The sequence below is a fragment of the Phyllobates terribilis genome, unplaced genomic scaffold (genome assembly GCF_046119375.1).
Source record: "Phyllobates terribilis strain yellow unplaced genomic scaffold, ASM4611937v1 Scaffold_9__5_contigs__length_417890890, whole genome shotgun sequence".
Lineage (NCBI taxonomy): Eukaryota > Metazoa > Chordata > Amphibia > Anura > Dendrobatidae > Phyllobates > Phyllobates terribilis.
The window spans coordinates 415,918,993-415,941,833 of record NW_027362769.1 but is presented as its reverse complement, the minus strand read 5'-3'; the positions used below and the strand labels follow the sequence as shown (position 1 = coordinate 415,941,833).

The following is a 22,841-nucleotide window of genomic DNA, read 5'->3' as shown; positions in this document are numbered from 1 at the left end:
ACGTGGAGGCCACACACAATACTCAGCCTCATCAGGAGCATGCCCAGGCGTTGTAGGGAGGTCATACAGGCACGTGGAGGCCACACACAATACTCAGCCTCATCAGGAGCATGCCCAGTCGTTGTAAGGAGGTCATACAGGCACGAGGAGGCCACACACAATACTCAGCCTCATCAGGAGCATGCCCAGTCGTTGTAAGGAGGTCATACAGGCACGTGGAGGCCACACACAATACTCAGCCTCATCAGGAGCATGCCCAGTCGTTGTAAGGAGGTCATACAGGCACGTGGAGGCCACACACAATACTCAGCCTCATCAGGAGCATGCCCAGTCGTTGTAAGGAGGTCATACAGGCACGTGGAGGCCACACACAATACTCAGCCTCATCAGGAGCATGCCCAGGCGTTGTAGGGAGGTCATACAGGCACGTGGAGACCACACACAATACTCAGCCTCATCAGGAGCATGCCCAGGCGTTGTAGGGAGGTCATACAGGCACGTGGAGGCCACACACAATACTCAGCCTCATTGTGACTTGTTTTAAGGACATTACATCACAGTTGGATCAGCCTGTAGTGGGTTTTCCCACTTTAATTTTGGGGGTGACTCCAAATCCAGGCCTCCATTGGTTAATAAATGTGATTTCCAGTGACGATTTTTGGGTGATTTTGTTGTCAGCACATTCAACTTTCTACAGAACAAAGTATTCAATGAGAAGATTTCATTCATTCACATCTAGGATGGGTATTTCAGGGGTCCCTTTAGTTTTTTGAGCAGTGTATATTATACACACACACACACACATATATACATATACACACACATACGCAAATATACTTTGACAAGGTCACTGGCAAAGTACTAGAGAGGAGATTGAGATTGTCAGGTCCAGTGATAAAAACATAGAAAAAGTGTTCCAGCACACAAAGTATAGAAAGGGGTTAATCAGCCATGTTTAGTGCTCAGATGATTAAACACCTGTAGAGAGGGAGGTCAGAGGATAAATTCCCGGCCTTTTAGAGCATTTGGTGTGGGGAGGTCTGGAGGTGAAAGCTCTGGAGCTGTATTGCCATGTGAAGGAAAGTTTCCCCGTAAGCAACAAGGACTGTGTCACACGTTATGTTTTGTTTTTCCTGTTAGGTCGGGAAGGCCGAGGTTTTTTTTTTGCTAACATTACCATGGTTTATGCAGTGCTCTTAATAAACCCTAGCTGAAGATTTAAAGAGACAGACAGTGTTCCTGTGTCTACCTCTATGTGTCGTCAAGTAAGCCAATCTACCACAATACGTATACACACACACACACACATATACTGTATAGATATACTGGATATATAATCTACACACACATATACAGGCATGTTGTATACTAGACCTTTTCAGGTTCCTCACCCCTACGTTGATGGTGTTAGCACATCTATTGCTGCCATGAAATTTGTGTCCCACCATATTTAGCCTTCTATCTTTAATGTCACTTTTCATACCTGATTGTGTCTCATGTTTTATCCCTTCAGTCCATGCGCCGCACCAACCGAGGAACTGTGGGCGGTTACTTTCTGGCGGGGAGAAGCATGTCCTGGTTTCCTGTAAGTTATATCTACACTACTTCTATACCTCACAACTTTTGAAGAACAGAAAGAGGGACAAATTATGCGGCGCATAACCATTTACCATTATCTTTCTACCCCGGCATGAGGAGTTGTCAGAGGGGCGCTGGTAGTGAGGAAAATTCAGCAGACGCCTGAGACTGCAGGGCGCAGACCCAAATCCAGGACGGTCCACTGTATCCGGGACCGTTGGGACTAGAGATGGCGGATGGGTTCCCAGGTCTCTGGTCCAGCGTCCAGTGCTACCAGGCGGCTGGAGGGGCCGCAATGCTCTTATCTTCCGGGGCAGCGCGACGCCATCTGTGCGTCCTGCAGAATCCGCACCAAACTCCACAAGAACAATCTTCTCCCCTTTATTTGATGCGTTTTGGGGCAGATGTGAATCCGCGTTTGTAAGATGCTTTTTATAGGACAAAAAAGCTTAATGAAGTATCTGCATTTATTTAGGCTCCACATAGACACGTCTGATGAGCGAGCGTGTATTGTTAACCCTCAGGTGCTTGCCAAGTATTTTCGGCGTGCTCGGCATGTATGTTAGTGCCGCCGCATGTGTCACAGCTGTCTACCAACCGCGACACATGCAGCCGCGGCGGCTGAAACGTAGATGCTGAGCACGCCGAAAATACTTGGGTTAACAACACACGCTCGCTCGTCGCTACTCTGCGGTTTTGGAGCATTTTCTCCTCGGCTTCTTCTGAAAAAAACACATGAAGAAAAAAAACGCCGCAGCATCTTTAAGCGCAGAATCAACGCTTTTCTGTATTATTAAAAAGCGTTAAAAACTCAGCTTCATATCGGCCCCAAAATCGCATCAAATAAGCGGGAAAAAGCATAAAAGAAACGCAGCAAACACACAATAGTCATAGAAGATCGTTACTGCGTCGTGTGGTGCGAACACTGCAGAAAAAAAGCAGCATTTATGCTACATGTGAACACGGCCTCAGCATTACAGTTTTATTACATTTTTTTATTGGTTTAATAGAGAAAAAATATCAATTACACCATTTTTTTTTTTACGCCATTTACCGATCCCCGTGAATAATCTGATCGCTGTGTTCTGCGGGTCGTTACGATTACAGGGACACCACATATGCCCGTGTTATTTGCTGATTTGTGATGTTCATTATTTAAAAAAAAAAAAAAAAACGCATTAAAAATGACTATTTTTTTCATTATCAAATGTTTTTATTATTTTTTAGCAATTTTATAGGCTGAAAAAATCTCTTCTTCTGCTGTGTAGAATGTATGTAAGAATCCATTGATTGTACACAGCAGGGTATTCCTATCAGCCGAGGCAGCGCCTGCAGCACAGAAGACGTGGACAGGACTCTAGCACGGCCATCACTACAGCTGGTGTCTCTGCAGGTTCAGTGTCTGCTGTGTCAGGAAAGGTTTAAGGTTGTGGGTTCAAGACCAGGGACTCACAGAAAAAAAACAACACATTTTTGTTTATTTCTCTTAGGAGCATTAAAGATGTCGTCCACGTTTGTGATGAGTCTGCAGTCATTCTAGGCGACTGCAGACTTCTGAATTCTCGCACTGCGCACTGTCAGGATTCTCTCGTGCCGGAGATTTGTATACATGCAGTCACGTGCTGACTAGACATGCGTGGTCTCACTCAATGAAAGTGAATTGAGGGAGGCCGGACACGTCTAGTCGGAATGTGGCCAGAAATATACAAATCGCATACTTGTGGTGACATGACCGTCCACTGTTGCCACTGGCAAGGGAGAGTCCTAAAAGTGCGCAGTGCATGCGCTGTGAGAATTCAGAATCCAGTGACTGCAGACTTTCATCTCAAATCTGGAGGAGACCATTAATTATAAAATGAAGCCCTATAGCCAATCCTGACAGCGTGTAATATCCTCACTGTCAGGATTCAGCTCTGCCTGCAGGTTCCATCAGTCATCACATGAACACTTCACTCACATGCGATGTTCATACTTATGGTCAAGTGACAACGAGCTTTTCTTTCAGCTTCTCTCAGAGAGAATTAGGAAGAGCAGCTCGTTGGCATGTGAATAAGGCCACGGCCCCAATATCAGTATAAGGCCACGGCCTCAATATCAGTATAAGGCCACGGCCCCAATATCAGTATAAGGCCACCGCCCCAATATCACTATAAGGCCACCGCCCCAATATCAGTATAAGGCCACGGCCCCACTATCAGTATAAGGCCACGGCCCCACTATCAGTATAAGGCCACCGCCCCAATATCAGTATAAGGCCACGGCCTCAATATCAGTATAAGGCCACAGCCCCACTATCAGTATAAGGCCACGGCCCCACTATCAGTATAAGGCCACGGCCTCAATATCAGTATAAGGCCACGGCCCCAATATCAGTATAAGGCCACCACCCCAATATCACTATAAGGCCACCGCCCCAATATCAGTATAAGGCCACAGCCCCACTATCAGTATAAGGCCACCGCCCCAATATCAGTATAAGGCCACGGCCCCAATATCAGTATAAGGCCACGGCCCCACTATCAGTATAAGGCCACCGCCCCAATATCACTATAAGGCCACCGCCCCAATATCAGTATAAGGCCACGGCCTCAATATCAGTATAAGGCCACAGCCCCACTATCAGTATAAGGCCACGGCCCCAATATCAGTATAAGGCCACGGCCTCAATATCAGTATAAGGCCACGGCCCCAATATCAGTATAAGGCCACCACCCCAATATCACTATAAGGCCACCGCCCCACTATCAGTATAAGGCCACAGCCCCACTATCAGTATAAGGCCACCGCCCCAATATCAGTATAAGGCCACGGCCTCAATATCAGTATAAGGCCACGGCCTCAATATCAGTATAAGGCCACGGCCCCAATATCAGTATAAGGCCACGGCCTCAATATCAGTATAAGGCCACGGCCCCAATATCAGTATAAGGCCACGGCCCCACTATCAATATAAGGCCACCGCCCCAATATCACTATAAGGCCACCGCCCCAATATCAGTATAAGGCCACAGCCCCACTATCAGTATAAGGCCACGGCCTCAATATCAGTATAAGGCCACAGCCCCACTATCAGTATAAGGCCACGGCCCCAATATCAGTATAAGGCCACGGCCTCAATATCAGTATAAGGCCACGGCCCCAATATCAGTATAAGGCCACGGCCCCAATATCACTATAAGGCCACCGCCCCAATATCACTATAAGGCCACCGCCCCAATATCAGTATAAGGCCACAGCCCCACTATCAGTATAAGGCCACCGCCCCAATATCAGTATAAGGCCACGGCCTCAATATCAGTATAAGGCCACGGCCTCAATATCAGTATAAGGCCACGGCCCCAATATCAGTATAAGGCCACGGCCTCAATATCAGTATAAGGCCACGGCCCCAATATCAGTATAAGGCCACGGCCCCACTATCAATATAAGGCCACCGCCCCAATATCACTATAAGGCCACCGCCCCAATATCAGTATAAGGCCACAGCCCCAATATCAGTATAAGGCCACGGCCTCAATATCAGTATAAGGCCACGGCCCCAATATCAGTATAAGGCCACGGCCCCACTATCAATATAAGGCCACCGCCCCAATATCACTATAAGGCCACCGCCCCAATATCAGTATAAGGCCACAGCCCCACTATCAGTATAAGGCCACGGCCTCAATATCAGTATAAGGCCACGGCCCCAATATCAGTATAAGGCCACGGCCTCAATATCAGTATAAGGCCACGGCCCCACTATCAGTATAAGGCCACGGCCTCAATATCAGTATAAGGCCACGGCCCCAATATCAGTATAAGGCCACGGCTTCAATATCAGTATAAGGCCACGGCCCCAATATCAGTATAAGGCCACGGCCTCAATATCAGTATAAGGCCATGACCCCACTATCAGTATAAGGCCACGGTCCCACTATCAGTATAAGGCCACGGTCCCACTATCAGTATAAGGCCACAGCCCCAATATCAGTATAAGGCCACCGCCCCAATATCACTATAAGGCCACCGCCCCAATATCAGTATAAGGCCACAGCCCCACTATCAGTATAAGGCCACGGCCCCACTATCAGTATAAGGCCACGGTCCCACTATCAGTATAAGGCCACCGCCCCACTATCAGTATAAGGCCACGGCCCCAATATCAGTATAAGGCCACGGTCCCACTATCAGTATAAGGCCACGGCCCCAATATCAGTATAAGGCCACGGTCCCACTATCAGTATAAGGCCACGGCCCCACTATCAGTATAAGGCCACGGCCCCAATATCAGTATAAGGCCACGGCCCCAATATCAGTATAAGGCCACGGCCCCACTATCAGTATAAGGCCACGGTCCCACTATCAGTATAAGGCCACGGCCCCACTATCAGTATAAGGCCACGGCCCCAATATCAGTATAAGGCCACGGTCCCACTATCAGTATAAGGCCACGGCCCCACTATCAGTATAAGGCCACGGCCACAATATCAGTATAAAGCCACGGCCCCAATATCAGTATAAGGCCACGGCCTCACTATCAGTATAAGGCCATGGCCCCACTATCAGTATAAGGCCACGGCCTCACTATCAGTATAAGGCCATGGCCCCACTATCAGTATAAGGCCACGGCCCCACTATCAGTATAAGGCCATGGCCCCACTATCAGTGGGGCCGTGTACAAATACTGACAGTGGGGCCATGACCTTATACTGATAGTGGGGCTGTGGCCTTATACTGATAGTGGGGCTGTGGCCTTATACTGATAGTGGGGCCGTGTACAAATACTATCAGTATAAGGCCACAGCCCCACTATCAGTATAAGGCCACGGCCCCACTATCAGTATAAGGCCATGGCCCCACTATCAGTATAAGGCTATGGCCCCACTATCAGTATTTGTACACAGCCCCACTATCAGTATAAGGCCACGGCCCCACTATCAGTATAAGGCCACAGCCCCACTATCAGTATAAGGCCACGGCCCCACTATCAGTATAAGGCCACGGCCCCACTATCAGTATAAGGCCACGGCCCCACTATCAGTATTTGTACACGGCCCCACTATCAGTATTTGGTCAGTATTCGGTCAGTATTTTATCTCAGCAGTGGGAGCCAAAACCAGGTGAGGAACAATCAAAGGTATAATAGAAACAAGTCACCAATTCTGCATTTATCACCCACTCCTGGTTTAGGCTCCCACTCCTGAGAAAAAATACTGACCGAATACTGATAGTGGGGCTGTGGCCTTATACTGATAGTGGGGCCGTGGCCTTATACTGATAGTGGGGCCGTGGCCTTATACTGATAGTGGGGCTGTGGCCTTATACTGATAGTGGGGCCATGGCCTTATACTGATAGTGGGGCCGTGGCCTTATACTGATAGTGGGGCCATGGCCTTAGTGTGCAAATCGCATATGTGCTGGGGAAGGAGCTGGGTGGGGGGGTTTCTCAAACTGAATTCTCGCCCCTGGTGCTAGAAGCCTTGGATACACCTCTGCCTAAACCACCTAGACCCTGGAAGATGCACTCCACTACCTGGTCATAGATCCACATGGTGCGGTTTGGTGCTTGTGCGCCTTTTGTACTAATGAATTCCTCCTGGCCACAGTGTTGCTGCTGGAGAGAATGGGACTCATTTTGGAGATCGGTGCGGTCAGGCACCAGCAGTGGCATTCACACATCTAACACTAATTAGCTATTCTGTGGACAAATGACGACTTATTGAAGGGGTTTTGAATATTGATGTTTTTGCCCCATAAACATCCACTGTTTAAAAAACTAAGAAACTGAGCTCCCTTCCCTTCCCTGAGCTCTGGCTGTACAATGTCTGCTAGAACACGGGACAGTTCGTGTTTACTGGTTTCAAGGTTCTCTCTCATATTCCATGTAGGCTTTGTGGGCCATTTAGCTTTCTCACTAGATGGAGGATCAAGTTCTATGCACGATGGGTCTGGCAGGGACCGTGTAGTGGTTCCCTCAGCCATCTTAATTCACAGGGAGGAGGGAAGCTGTATGGCCTCTTATATGCTGAGAGCGGACGCTCTGCTGTGTGTTCTGTAGCTTTATAGAAGCTGTAGCTGCTTTACAGATGAATCTGGGAAGTTCTTCTTACTACTCTGTCCCCATGGCTGTGCTGTAATATAGTGCTCTGTGAGACGGGGGTCTCTTCACCTTACTTACATGGAAGCGATGGTCGCCGATAGCTTTAACTCGGCTGCAGGAAGCACGTCGTGAAGAATTCAGAAGAGGCTTTATTTTCTTTAAGAAACCTTGTTAAATGCCTGAGACAGGCTGAAAGCACATGAGCTTCTAATGGTGGATAACATGAAGAATGAGGGGAGCGGGACAAGAAGGAAGGGGTTTACTACATTACAGTCACTTGAGAGGGAGACAGGGAGAGAGAAGGGACAAACTTAAGGAAAGTAAACCCTACAGCAATGCAAAAAAACAGCAGTGCATAGCAACTGGAAGAAGGTCCATTATAGTCCGTAAATGTCCCAATCATGGGACAGGACACCTCGGTTGACGTCTTTTTTTGGTTCCCATGATCTACTGTACGATGACCCTGACAGGGTAGCATTTTCCGGAAATAAGCTGAAAACCCTATGCCGGGGCAACGAGTTGCTGCAGAATTCTGCACAAAGTTTCGGCATTGGGCTACTGACTCTAAGTGGAATGACCAAGCCCTTTCCATATTAGATTAAAGAGACTTTGGTTAAGTTTCCTATACCTGACTCCCTTGACACAGTTATGTTCCTGGCAATCCGGCTAGATTACGCAGACGAGATCATCAGACCAACCCAACTTCGCCTTTTAAGATACAGATCACACCTACCCCTTCTGAGGAGCCCATGCAAATTAGGTTTAGTCGGTAACAAGAACCGCAGAGGGTCAAGCGGCAAAAATTGGGCCTTTTTTTATTATTATTGTGGGGAATCTGATCATCAGATATGAGTCTACCCAAGATGACCGCCACTGGAAAACTCCAGCGCCTAGGTGGGTCCGAGGAAGCCCACCTGGACGCACAGGTATTTCCCTTTGATTATAAAGGGTTGCTCCCTGTTTATCTTATCTTGATAAAACCATGCGGCTCGCCCCTCCGCAGCCAATTATATTGATGCCAATGATGCCTATGAAAGTCATTGCCATTGAGAACGCACCTCTCACCCAAGGCGTAGTGACGTTTGTCCCTAAGGAGGTATCGCTGCTCATTGTTCCTTTATCGTGAATCCATTCACTTTTTTGCTCTTGTAAATGTTCCCACGGCTGTGGTGTTGGTCACGCCGTGGATGAGTAATCATAACCCTGTTACTGACTGTCACATTGGCAATATTGTACAATGGATTCCTGAGTGTCAGAAGAAATATATGTCTTTATCTGTAAATCTATCTACAACCATAACCAGGGCTTTACCTCATGTGTTTGAAACATCAGAAAATTTTTCAATGTGTCTGAATCAAAAAAAATTGCCCCCACCCAGAGATTATGATTGTCCCATTGAACTTGTAATGAATTCTCGTCTCCCAAAGGATAAAATAAATAATATTTCTGCTGCAGAACGTTCGGCCATGGACAGGCTGCAAAATGCGTTGATCCGACCATCAACATCACCTGTATGGGCAGGTTACTTTTTCGTTGATAACAAAGATGGTGGTCTAAGACCTTGTATTGACTATCGGGAACTTAACAAAATCACAAATGGGCGGATTCCTGGCTATTTACACCTTCAGCCGTCCGTCCATGGCTGCTGGTTATAGCTTTGCCTTTAGCCTTGCTCCCTGGCTGTGTTGTTTTGCTGTTTTGGAGTATCTTCTGTTATTGACCCCGGCTTGTTCTCAGACTACACTCTCGTCTGACGATTTTGCCGGTGATTCTGGATTTCCTGACCTTCCGCCTCCTGTCTGCCCCGCTGATCGGACATCCGGCAGCTCTGTCCTTTACAATTCCTCTCCAACAACTCTCCTGTCTAAGTCCTGGGGTGATCCATAAATAAGACTTGCTTGAAGATATACGGAAGCGTACAAGACAGACCTAATTCTTCTGGACTTGCCTGCATTTTCCTAGGGGTGGGGTCATACGGGTCCTGCTGTGTCGCTAAGACCCTGATACCCTGAGTCCTTGACTATCTCAGTCCCCGGGGGTGCTTGTAGAGACCATGCTCCCTGTTTCAGTACTCACAGCAGGGCGCCACCTTCTCCCCTTCTCGCTGGACACTACGTTTCCCAAACTTATCAGCTTCAGAGAAAAAGAGGACCTGAACTCTATAGCGCCACCTATTGGAAGCAGCGATCCTACAAGTCACAATCGACCCTTTAACGAGTCTTGCAGTATGACTTAGGATAAAAGCCCAATCAGAATCTCAATCTGCAGATACGGTGTTTTGGGCTGTTGCCCCTCATCAGTGCAAAGTATGAGACCTGATTTGGCTAGGTGAGAGGCTCTAGACTGAGGTCTAAGGGGTAGCGTTTCTCCTTGTGGAGAGTGACACACCGGCTCTGGCACGTCAAGGTAAGGAGGCTTATTCGCCATGCAATGCTCCTCTGGGAAATGTAATATGCAAATTGCTCTTAAACACCTTGTCTGAAAAATTGAGGTTCTGATTGGGCTTTTATCCTAAGTCATATTGCACGACTCGTTAACGGGTTGATTGTGACTTGTAGGATTGCTGCTTCCAATAGGTGGCGCTATAGAGTACAAGTCCTCTTTTTCTCTGAAGAGGCAATTTGCATATTACATTTCCCAGAGGAGTATTGCATGGCGAATAAGCCTCCTTACCTTGGCATGCCAGTGCCGAAACGTTACCCCTCAGACCTTTTGTGCCAGTCGCTCCTCCCCCTCCCTGGGTAGGCGTTAACCCTCTCATCCCTGAATACTGGATGCTGAAGCCCACAGGGAAAACTAAACGTATCAAAGGGAAGACAGTGACCTCTTGTGGCCAATGGTTAATACTGCAGGCGCATTTCAGGTACATAACATTACTACAATACAATAATGCGACTGACGTTTTCAGGGGAAACACCACAACCCGACCACCTCCTTACACATCTGCCATCTTCAGGATGACTGGGCTTATCAGCTTCCTATGACAGAGTGTTCATAAAATTCTCAAAATGCTTCAGCTAAAAAGACACCATTCTTTGCAAATTTGGGTACCATCAGAGGATTCTTTCCAATTTTTACAGAGAAACTTCTATTCCTGGAGTCACTGACACAATACAATCCCGGCAACAGAATCTGGAAATGCTAAAAGACAATGTAAGGAAGATCAGATGAATCTCGCAGACCTTCTCCAGGTTTCCAGGTGGGAGATGAAGGATGGCTTCCCACCAAGAACTCCATGTACCCTCACCAAAACCGGGCCAAAAATGTATCGGTACTTTCAAAATGATTGGATAAATTACATAGTTAGTAAAGCTGAATAAAGACTTGCGTCCATCAAGTTCGACCTGTTAGTTCTGTAATTGCTAAAGTTGATCCAGAGGAGGCAAAAACCCCAAATGATTTGGCCAATCTTCACCTGAGGAAAAATTCCCTCCCGACTCTGAAACCAGCAGTCAGAATAAATCCCTGTATCAACCTACTATTTTATTCTATTTTTAAGTATATGCAGAAATCTGCCTGGTATCTAGAAATGCATCCAGTCCCCGCTTGAACTGGTTTAGTGAATCCGACATTACCGTCTCCTCACTCAGTGAATTCCATATTCTCACTGCTCTTACCGTAAAGAACCCCTTCCTATGCTGGTGCTGAAACCTTTTCTCTTCCAGTCTTAGTGAATGCCCTCTTGTTACCGTAATATCCCTCCTTTTGAACAAATCCCGGGCAAGGTCTCTATACTGTCCCCTAACATATTTGTACACATTTATTATGTCCCCCCTCAACCTTCTCTTTTCCAGGCTGAATAGTCCTAGTTTTGCCAACCTCTCTGGGTATTGCAGTCCCTCCATTCCCTTTATTAATTTTGTTGCCCTCCTTTGTACCTTTTCAAGCTCATTTATATCCTTTCTATATATTGGGGCCCATAACTGAGCACAGTATTCCAAGTGTGGTCTGACCAGAGCTTTGTACAGTGGAAGAACAATGTTCTCATCCTTTGCAGCTATACCTCTTCTGATACATCCCATTACCCTGTTTGCCCTTACAGCAGCCGCCTGACTTTGGGCACTCCAATTTAGTTTGCTATCAATCAAGATGCCCAAGTCCTTCTCCATCTCTGAATTCCCCAATGATTTCCCATTCAGTGAGTACTGGTGACTTCCATTTTTCCTTCCCATATGTATGACCTTACATTTCTCCTCGTTATACCTCATTTGCCATTTAATGCTCCACCTACCCAGCTTATCCAAATCCCTCTGTAGGTCTTCACTATCCTCTTTTGTATTAATTGTTTTACATAACTTTGTGTCATCTGCAAATATTGATATTTTACTATTTATCCCGTTGACTATGTCGTTAATAAAGATATTAAATAACATTGGGCCTAGTACAGACCCCTGTGGTACCCCACTAGTGACGCTTAACCCAAATTAGGTGAAGAGCTTTCCATCCTCAGCTTCCCGGGACAATGAGGACACATCCAGTGATCCAGGTTTCCTCAATGAAGCCATTTATTCCAAATCCTCTTCCAGGACGTCGTCTGCCTCCTCCTGATCCCATAGAAGTGGATGAACAAGAACATGTTGAAAAGATCCTGGACTCTAGAATATTCAGAAACAGGTGTAAGGCAGCGCTAGACATCATCCTGGGGAATACTCGCTGCGCCAGGTCAATTAACGCACACCAGCCATGTTTTCCAATATTTCATAAACCAGCAGTTTATTACACTTCATAAACTGCTGATCACACAGTCCATCTTCGTGGCTCACCGGCAAAAACATACAATGTCCAGGAGCCTCAAGTGGCAGACAGGCCCACTTGGCTCCAGTCACAGCCTTCAGCAAGGTAATAGCAATAATGTCCAGAATAAGCAGTGTTTTTACCTTTGCTGGCTTATGGCTGCTTCAGTCCGTTTGGTTTGCCACACGGTGGCTTTACGGCTTCCCAGATGGGGGTCTCCCGCCGTCGTCCAGTCCACGGCTACTGGTATGTTTTGCACTCACAACATCCAGCCTTCGCCCTCCAGGACTCTTGCCTTCCGAGCCGGCTTTCCCTTCAAGGCCACTGGCATCTAGTCACAAGATCCAGCCTCAACCTTTCAGACTACGCCAGGCATCACCAGGCCTCACTAGGCCTCTCACTCTCGCGGTGTCCCACACACACGGGGAACAGGCCTCACGCCTCTCTCACCCTGTCTCAAGACTCCCAGGGTTTATATATCCTGTAGCACACACCCATACACACACAGACAGGACCTTAGCTGATGTCACAGTCATGTGTTCAGACCTCCTGTGTGCAAAAGGACCTGTGTGATGTCATGGTCATGTAGCCAGTCAGCTGAGGGGGAGGTACATGGTCATTCAAAACACACACTGAACCATTAAAGGAATGCCTGCTGCATCACATATTCCCCCCTCTGTTCAAACTTGTGGGGTTGAACACATAATATACTCAAACAGTCTATAACCCACCATTCACACTGAGACCATGCACTTGACCCTTGCGTTGTCCAGCCCCTGGAACATTAGTCATTGACATTAGCCCTTTCCTTAGGGACCTACCATCTGTCAATGTCACTGACTTCGTCAGGTCACCTTTCCGGGTCGTAACCTTGTCAGAGCTCCCCCGCTCCCAGCGGTCAGTCGAAACCCTGTCAGGTCTCCCCCGCTCCCAGCGGTCAGTCGTAACCTTGTCAGGTCTTCCCCGCTCCCAGCGGTCAGTCATACAGCGGTGTGACTCACATGCCCTGGTATCTAAGGTCCAGTTAGACTCCGTACTGTCCTGTACTCTATTGGGTGGGTTTGTATGGGCCACTCAAACCTGAGTTACTGGAGGTCTCACTACCTCTAACGCCACGCCCACTACTCTCAGGACATCTTGAAAGGTCCCTGACTTCAGCTGCAGCTGTTCTGTTATTTAGGGGGCCCTTTCTCTGTCTAGCCTCACAATTTCTAGACGGCTGCCACCTTCTGCTACTCAGATGATGCTGTCTATCCACTCGCAGTCTAGCAAGATTTAACTGTTCCACCTCTCGCAGGTAGGTCACTCGGTACTGCAACAGCAGGCGCACATATTCCAGGCTTTCTTCTGTTCCTACTGCGGAGAATGACACCATGCCGTCTTCGTCTGGTATCCAGTCCTGACGATCATGTGGACTGCTTACTTTCACCACACCAGACTTCTTGACCATCATCTGCATGGCTCGACCGCTTCTCCCAATGAGCTTCCTCACCAGAACATGAGGCACCCGATGACCTCTTCTCGCAGACTGTGAGCTTTTCTCATCAGCTCCAGTTGTCTGGCAGCTTGTTCCGTCTTCAACCGGAGAAACCGCTTTGTGCGAATACATCGCCAATGCATATCACTTAGGATCGCCACCCTCTTCATTGTGACTTTGGTCGTGGACAGGACAACCAGCTGTTTAGCTTCTGAGGTCGAGTACACCTTACAGGCTCCCACGGCCTTCCTAATCTCTTCATGCACGGACTCACTGGTGCATTCTTCCCTCAAATCCTCAGGTACATCTTATGAGGCATTTGTACCGAGACGTTTCAGTCTCACCAGTGGTCTCCAAACGATCATCTGTTAACACTCTCTTAGCGCTCCTCAGGTCCACCTTCTCATGGTCTAAGGGAGTGAGTGTCACTCTGTTTGCCTTTTCCCTTCTCCCAGGAGGCCTCATTCACTGAGTGATACTTTGCCAGGTGACCTTTGAGCTCTAAAACTTCTTCTTCTAGCTCAGCTACTCGCCTCTCAGGAGCCCATCTCTGAAGCTCTTCCTGCTTCAACTGCTCCTTTAACAGTAGAGTTCCCTCAGACCTCTCTGTCTCCAATGCCCCCACTCGGCTCTCAACAGCCAGTCTCAAGCTTCTCTTGCTTCCAATGGGCTTGTAGCGACTCCTTGAGCTCTTTGATCTCGGCTCCTACATCCACCGAATCATCCGAGCTCGCATCACTCGAGGAGGTATCTACTTCATACCTCCCATCTCCAGTGGCCAACTCCTGGCCCTGGTCTGTGGCTTCTCTCATGGCCTCCTCCATCTTTTTCCGCTCAGCTTCCATCTTGCTGAGCCTTTCCTTAAGGCACGTCTCTGCCCTCTGGAGATTATCACAGAACGTCTGCAGCTCCTTCACCTGAGCTTCCAGACCTAAGGTCTTTCTGCGGAGATCACCATTTTCATCACGGGTGTCTTGCAGAGTGGTCTCAACCACTTGACGCACTTGCTCTGCATCCGCCTTATCCTCCTCTAGTTTTTCTTTAACCTTGAGGAGATCCTCATAGTCTCTCTTGATTTGTTGCAGTTCCCTATTGAACTTTTCATGCCTCTTTTCTGCCTCACGGTCGTGACCAGACACTTCATCTTTTATTGCTTCTTTCAGGGCGGATAGCTCCTGGTCTCGCTGGTACAGAGAGTCCTCCAGCCGCTCCTTCTCCTGCATTAGAGGCTTTGCTTCGTCCTGGAATTGCTGCAGCTCCCTCATGAGTTCACCATACTCCTTTTTGGATTCACACAGCTCCCGGTTGAACTGTGCGCGCAGTCGTTCTAGTTCCTGATCATGTCCAGAAACTCCATCCTGCCGCGTCTCCTTCTCAAGCTTCAACTGCAAAACCTCTTCCTTGATTTTGCGGCGGTCCTCCTTAACTTCGTAGAACATTTCCTTCCACTGGTTAATTTCCTCGTTGCTTCCCTTCAGGTCTCGCTGTAAATTCCTCACAACCTGGTATAATTTCTGCTGTTCAGACTCCAGGCTCCGCTGGTCTGAGGACACGTTCTCCAGGTTTTCCCTTAGTTGCTGCACGTCACTCTGACACTGCTGCCTGATAGGCTCCAGCTCTTGGTCACGACTGGCCGCCTCCTCTTCCAGGGCTGTCAGATCCTTCTGACCCGGTACTGTACCGGAGGTTGCTACTGGCAACGTCACCTCCTCTTCTGCCTCTAAAGGAGGATCCACACTTGAAACAACGGCACACAGTACTATATTCTTTTTATTTTCTCTTTCAGCGAAGTCTACAGGAGCAACCTTTTTGTGGCCCTTGCGCCGTCTACGAGATGGGGACTTTCTCACCTTGTCTAGCCCCTCCTGACTGACCTCTCCTTCTACTTTCGTAGTGTCACCGTCAGCTACGGGGTCTGTGTCACTCCCCATGGTGTTGTGGACTAACAGGTCACCTCCCACTTTGACGTCACCCCCTTCTACTGGAGCAAACCCATTATCAATGGTCACATTGTCATTTTTAGGAGGCACCAACCCACAACCAGTAACAATTTTCAGTTTTCTACCCTCCACACTCTTGTGAAAATCCGCCCCTTTTTTAGACTTTTTAACAACCACACCGGCAGGGTAATTTTTAGAAAAAAAATCAGCAATAGTCTTAGGACTTAGTTCACAACAGCTCTTACCACCTCCCCGGACACTCTGGGACAATACTGGTGCCCCTGGAGAGTTCATAGAATGGTCCACTGCCACCATTCCATATGGTACCCACAGCTCCTGCGGTTCCCGCACCATGTCCTGTAAAAATTTCTCAAATACCTGCTCCGGTCCCAACCGGCCCTTCAACCACTCAATAGCTCCAGACACATCTGCTGCTTTGCTCACAGCCATCGCGGTACGCTGTTCACACTCAAACTTCACCGCTCTCCCCGGAAAATTTTCGTGGCCCCACCAAGCCACAGAAAACCAGGTTTCAGTGCGACGATAATCTTCAAAACCCCGCCGAGTTGCAGCCAGATGCTTTAAACTTCGTGAGCCCCGCCGAGCCACAGCAAACCAGGTTTGAGTGCGACGACAATCTTCGCAACCCCGCCGAGTTGCAGCCAGATGCTTTACCACACTCGTCGACCTGTGCCGTTGCCCCTAGCAACTGGGCTTCAGTTGCTCGTAGCAACCGGACTGCAGTTGCCCCTAGCAACCGGACTGCAGTTGCCCCTAGCAACCGGACTGCAGTTGCCGTTGACGCGCCCCCTGGGCCTGTGTTGTGCAGGGGAACCCGGAACCGGGCCTGTTGTAGAATGCTGGGGGTTGTAGTCTCCGTGTGGCGGTGACCCGGTCCGTGCCCAGGGTGGTCAAACCAGTGGCAGTCTTAATGTATAGCAAATGTCCGACTATGCCACCCGTGGATTGCGGTCAGTGGGGACCGCCGCTGCGCTGCCGACCGCTGAGGCTGATGTTGTTTGCGCAGCCGAGTATGGGATAACTCCCCACGGGAGAAGTATTGCCTCAGGGCAGCTAATGTGAGAGATGATGGGAGTGATGGTGTGAGGGTCCCAGTGCTAATGGTGCTGGTGCGGCAAGGAATCACAGAGACGTGAGGTGCAGTTCAGGGTCTTTACTGATGGTACAAGGCAGACCCTCCCGGGAGTACTGGCTAGTATAAGGGGCCTGGTCAGTCTGCGAGCAAGCAGGAGTTCCCCTGGCCAGGTGGAGTTGTAGGCCTCCCCGTTTATCTGCACTCTTCCTGGCTACCTTGCTCTATGCGGGTAGAAGTAGCCCACGTCCCTGAGTATACCATGTGGTGCTCACCCGTATGGCTGGTGACTTGGGGCCTTCTGTTAGCCTCCGCTCCTGGATGGCGGCGCTGGTCCCTTCTTTGTGACTGAGCCTCCGGGCTTCTATGGCCAGAGGACCTGGAATCCCCTGCCGTTTGGTTTCTGCTGCTGGGTATATATCAGTCCCCACAGCCTCGGACTCCTGTGTCCGGTTTTAGTAACTTCAGCCAGGGCGAGCTATATCTCTGCTCACAGCCCCTGGCCTTCTGCCTCTGCTCCTACAGAGCTCCTGATGTATCTTTTCCTGTGTCTGGAACTTTACTCTAGGCTCTGACTGCTTTGCTTGTTCTGCAGGCTCTGTCTCCCCTAATCCCGCCCCAGACCCAGTTTATAAGGGCAGATTCCTCCCCTCCCAGGTCTGGGCGGGCAGTGTTGCATGCTTAGGGATCCTGACCAGAGAAACCTCCCACTTGCTCTCAGACATAATATCTCTATTACTGTGGCAACCAGACCCATGGGGTGTCACAATCCCCCCTAGTAAATTTTAGTACTCCGGGACTAAACACATTTTTAAAACATAAATACAGGGTATAACAATAACACAATAACATATTTACAAGAAGCTTTAGTTCTTTAAAGGTCACGGCGTGTCCGCAACCGGGTGTCCATATCACCCAAGGTGAAGTTTTAAGCGAAGTAGGGGACCTGTCCAAAGCAAACCCCTTGCGTTGTCCTTGGGCGTGGCTGCAAGGCTGGAGCTAGCTACTTTGGGCCGCAAGGAGGCCACGCCAGACAGGTTTTCTCTTCTGCGGCCGTCTTCGCAAGAGGCACCAAGGTGCAACTATCTACAAGAATGTTCCGGTTATCCAGCGTCCATAACCTGTTAGTCCATAAAAATCTGCAGGGTAACTGAGAAACATAATTAATAACAGGCAACAAACATAAACCATAAACATTTTCAAGAAACAGGTAAATTCACAGTGCATTAGTTTAGATTCTCCAGCGAGCGGGCATCTGACCTCTAGTGACTCTAGTGGACCTACGGAGCTCACTAACTGGTTCTGCACTACAGGGTGTAGGAGGTGTTATGGGTAAGCTGGGCAGCTGTCTGCGCACTCTTTGGCTCACTAGGGGCACGGCAGGGTCACTACTAGCAGAGGGTTGATCCTCCTGTACTGCTGGTGTGGACTCTTCTGCCTCTTGGGCCGGCTGCTCTTCCAGCTCTACCGGTTCCTCTGTAGGCACTTGCGGGGCTGGCTGGAGAAAGGTGAGGACGGGTACCACGACAGCGCCGTTTACTTGTGTCCAAGACCGGGGGAAGTCTCCGAGTACGGTACTGATCATTTCTTCCCTTTCCTCTGCGGGTTGAGGGTTTCCTTGATCTTCTTCAGGGCTTTGCAGCTGCTCGGGACACTTCTTCACGTGGTCTCTGGAGACAATGGCTGTGGTTTCTCCTCCATCCTTACTGATTACGCAGATTTTTGGGTTCTCATGGCTTGATGGCAGTACGGTGTACGGGTCCTTCTCCCACTGGTCGTTCAACTTGTGGAGCCGCCTCTTCCTCTTCAAGACCTGCTCTCCAGGTACCAGGGGAACAGCGGGAGCATACTGGTTATAAGCCTTCTCTTGCCTTTCTCTAGCTTGAGACAGACTTCGCTCGACGCTCTCCTGTACTTTCCGGTACTGCTGCTGCCGTTCTGTATCCCAGTCTGCCTCTGGCGAGGTGTCCTCAGGCGTCAGGACTCCCATATCCAGGTCAATAGGCAGCTTACCAGGTCTTGCTCTCATTAGGTAAGCCGGGGTACAGTTGGTGGAACCTACAGGGATGTGGTTATACAGGTCCACCAGATCGGGCAGTTTCTCAGGCCACAAACTGCGTTCTTCCAGGGGCAATGTTTTTAGCAGATCTATCACCACCTGGTTCATCTTCTCGCAGAGTCCATTGGTTTGAGGGTGATAGGGCGTTGTTCTTATCTTCTTGCAGCCATACAGGTTGCAGAACTCCTGGAAGACCTCCGCTTCGAAGGCTGGTCCTTGGTCTGTCAACACTTGGTCCGGGTACCCGTGTGGACGGCAGAAGTGCTGCTGGAAAGCTCTAGCTGCTGTTTGAGCCGTTAAGTCCTTGACCGACACCACCAGGAACCGGGAGTAATGATCTACGATTGTGAGGGCGTAAACATACCCAGATCTGCTTGGAGCCAGTTTCACATGGTCCAGGGCTACCAGTTCCAGTGGCTGTCTGGTGATGATGGGCTGCAGGGGAGTCTTCTGGCTGGCTCGGTCTTTTCTTCTCAGGTGGCACGGGCCACAGTCTCTGCACCACCTCTCGATGGCTCCTCTCATGCCTACCCAGTAGAACCGTTCACGCAACAAGAACTCCAGCTTCTTCCATGCGAAATGCCCTGCTCCGTTGTGGTATGCCTCCAGAACCATAGCTGCGTCTCGTCTCGGGACCACTACCTGCCAGGTCAACTCATGTGTTCGAGAGTTAACCATTCTCCGGCACAGCTTCTCCCTGTAGAGGAACAGCTTACTTTTCTCCTTCCACAGTTGCTTGGTCTCCTCCGGAGAATCTGGGTCAAGACGGGCATCGGCCTGGGTCAGCATTTCCTTCACCAAATGGACTGCGGGATCACTGTCTTGCGTCTCCGCCCAGTTGTAGTGGGGCAAGGGATTGAACGTCACGGAGCGCCTGTCCTTCACACGGTGGGAATACAGGGTAATCCCATGACGGTGGAACGCAGGGAGCTCAACTTCTTCCAGATGTTCTGGATCTTCCCCTACGTCCGGTAAGTTCGGCATTCTAGACAGGGCATCCGCGTTGGCATTTGAGCATCCTGCCCGGTATTTGATGGTGAATTCAAAGTTGGACAGGCGGGCCATCCATCTCTGTTCCAGGGCACCGAGCCTTGCAGTGTCCAGGTGTGTCAACGGGTTGTTATCCGTGTACACGGTGAATTTGGAGGAGGCAAGGTAATGCTTGAAACGTTCGGTCACTGCCCACACTACTGCCAGGAACTCCAGCTTGAATGAGCTATAATTCTCAGGGTTCCTCTCCGTGGGCCGTAGCTTTCGGCTGGCGTAAGCAATTACCCGTTCTTTCCCTTGCTGGATCTGGGACAGTACGGCTCCTAGCCCGATGTTGCTTGCGTCCGTGTGGAGGATAAAGGGCTGGCTGTAGTCTGGATATGCCAGGATTTCATCCACCGTGAGGGCCATCTTCAGCTGGCAGAAGGACTCCTCTTCCAGCTTTTCCCACCTAAAGGGCGGCTTCTGGTTTTTGGCTTTCCGAGATTGACCTATCAGGAGGTCCTGCATAGGGGCTGCCATTTTGGTGAAACCGGGAATGAATCTTCGGTAGTAGCCTACCAACCCGAGGAACTGCCGCACTTCCTTTATGCTGGAGGGTCTTGGCCAGTCCTTAATCACGGTGATCTTATCAGGGTCGGGAGCCACTCCGTCAGCACTCACCACGTGTCCCAGGGACTGCACCTTTGGTTTCAGGAGGTGACACTTGGATGGTTTCACCTTTAGGCCGTAGTTTGCCAGAGCTTCAAACACTTCTGCCAGATGTTTCAGGTGGTCCTCGTAGGTCTTGGAATAGAAGATGACATCGTCCAGGTATAACAGGACCGTCTCGAAGTTCCGGTGTCCCAGACAGCATTCCATCAACCGTTGGAAGGTTCCTGGTGCGTTGCAGAGCCCGAACGGCATACAGTTAAATTCACTGAGACCCATCGGGGTGGTGAATGCGGTCTTCTCCCGGTCCGCCTCTGCTACAGGAACCTGCCAGTACCCGCTAGTGAGATCCAAAGTAGAGAAGAAGTTAGCAGATTTTAATGCAGCTAAGGACTCTTCTATCCTTGGTAACGGGTACGCATCTTTGTGTGTGATACGGTTGACCTTCCTGTAGTCTACACACATTCTCATGGTATTGTCTTTCTTTTTCACTAAGACTAGTGGAGCTGCCCAGGGGCTACAGCTGTCCCTGATTACCCCAGCCTCCTTCATGTCTCTAAGCATCCCCTTGGCGTGTTGGTAGTGTGCCGGGGGTACGGGTCGGTATCTCTCCTTTATGGGAGGATGGTCTCCCGTGGGGATGTGGTGTTCTACCCCCTTTACTCGCCCGAAGTCTAGCGGGTGTTTACTAAACACTCTCTCGTACTCTCGAACCACCCGATAGACTCCCTGTTTCTGGTGTGAGGGAGTGGAGTCAGTACCCAAATGCAGTTGCTGACACCAGTCCTCCATTGGTTTCTTAGAGCCGTTACCTTCCTCTGGTTGAGATGGAGGCAAGGGTTCCACGGCCTGTACAGAGTTCTGGTTGATGGTGAACAATTTGGCTAGCGTGGCATACCGGGGCAGGTGTACTTCTCTCTCCCCGATATTTATGATGCGAACGGGCACCCTCCCATGGCGTACATCGACCACCCCCCGTGCTGTCAAAATGGTGGGCCTACTGTCTGAGTAGACGGGTTCTACCATTGCTTGGTAGTCCCTACCTCTTAGACCAATAGCTGCCCGGCACCAAATCATCATCTCACTTTTTGGGGGCATGGCAATAGGGAACGGGTCACACATTCTCACGCTACCTATCTCACCACCAGATAGTTCCACCTGTTGCCGCTTCATCAGTGCCCGGATCTCTTTTTGGAGCACACGCTGCTGGCCGGAACTGGCGTTCTTGGCAACCTGCTGTAAAATGAGAATCACCTCTGCAAGACAGTTTTCAATCACATTAGTTCCCAAGGTTATTCTAGGGTGACTCTCATGACGGTCTATGTCCACTATAATCAGTCCTTGTGCCGCCAGTTCGACTTTACCGATCTTAATGGTCACCTCTTTGAATCCCACCTGCGGCACGGGCTGACCATTGCTGGCGATGATACTCAGATCGTCATCTGGGTAGCGGGTTATGTCCGAGTCATTCCAGTACTGTTTAAAGAGCACGTACGGGATGGTGGTCACCTGTGACCCAGTGTCTAGTAGGGCACTCATAGGAATGCCATCCAGTACCACAGGCAAGATTGGACGTCCCCCTACGTATTTATCACGCCAGTTTGATGGGCCTGATGGTCTTATGCCTGGGGGTTGGCCCTCTACCCCAGGTTGTGCCCGTTTAAATGACAGTACCTTGCCACATGTCCGGGTTGATTGCAGCGGCGGCAGATGGGTCGTCCGTCCTCGTTGTATCTGTCGCTGGGTCTTCCTCTGGCCGGTGGGGTCCTCCTCAGTCGGTGCCACGGGACGTCCTCCGGTCCGGATGCCAGCTGGATCTTTCCTGGAGAAGAGACCTGTAAAGACTGCACAGTTCTGGTTAGCGCGGCAACGCTCTTAGTCAGCTCTTGGACCTGATGGTGCAGGTCTGTAGCCGGGTCACTGTTTAAAGCCTGCGCATCAGCTCCCACAGGCCCTGCAGACAAGGGCGCCGTCTCCTGGTGGTAAGTGATAGCAGGGGGCCTGTGGGTCACAGCGCCACCTGGTGCCGGTTCTCGGAGCACCCGGATGGCTCTGTCCTTGAACTGTGCAAAGTCCAGGTCAGGGTCCTGTAAGGCCATTGCTCGCAACTGGGTTCGGTGGGCATTGCACAGTAGACCCTCAATAAATTGTTCAGTCAACAGCTTATCTTCATTTCCCACGCTGTCAGGGTAGGTCTGCTTAATTGCTCTCAGGGCCTCTTGTAGGTTTAGAGCATA

General features: G+C 49.7%; 1 protein-coding gene across 1 annotated transcript in view; it reads left to right on the top strand.

Annotated features, from left to right (window-relative positions):
* Nucleotides 1–22,841, top strand: part of SLC5A2 (solute carrier family 5 member 2) — a 143,362-nt gene that overhangs the window by 37,250 nt on the left and 83,271 nt on the right. The window contains exon 2 of the mRNA XM_073649068.1: nt 1,514–1,585. Within this exon, the coding sequence (XP_073505169.1) occupies nt 1,514–1,585 (72 nt within the window). The remainder of the gene's footprint in view (nt 1–1,513; nt 1,586–22,841) is intronic.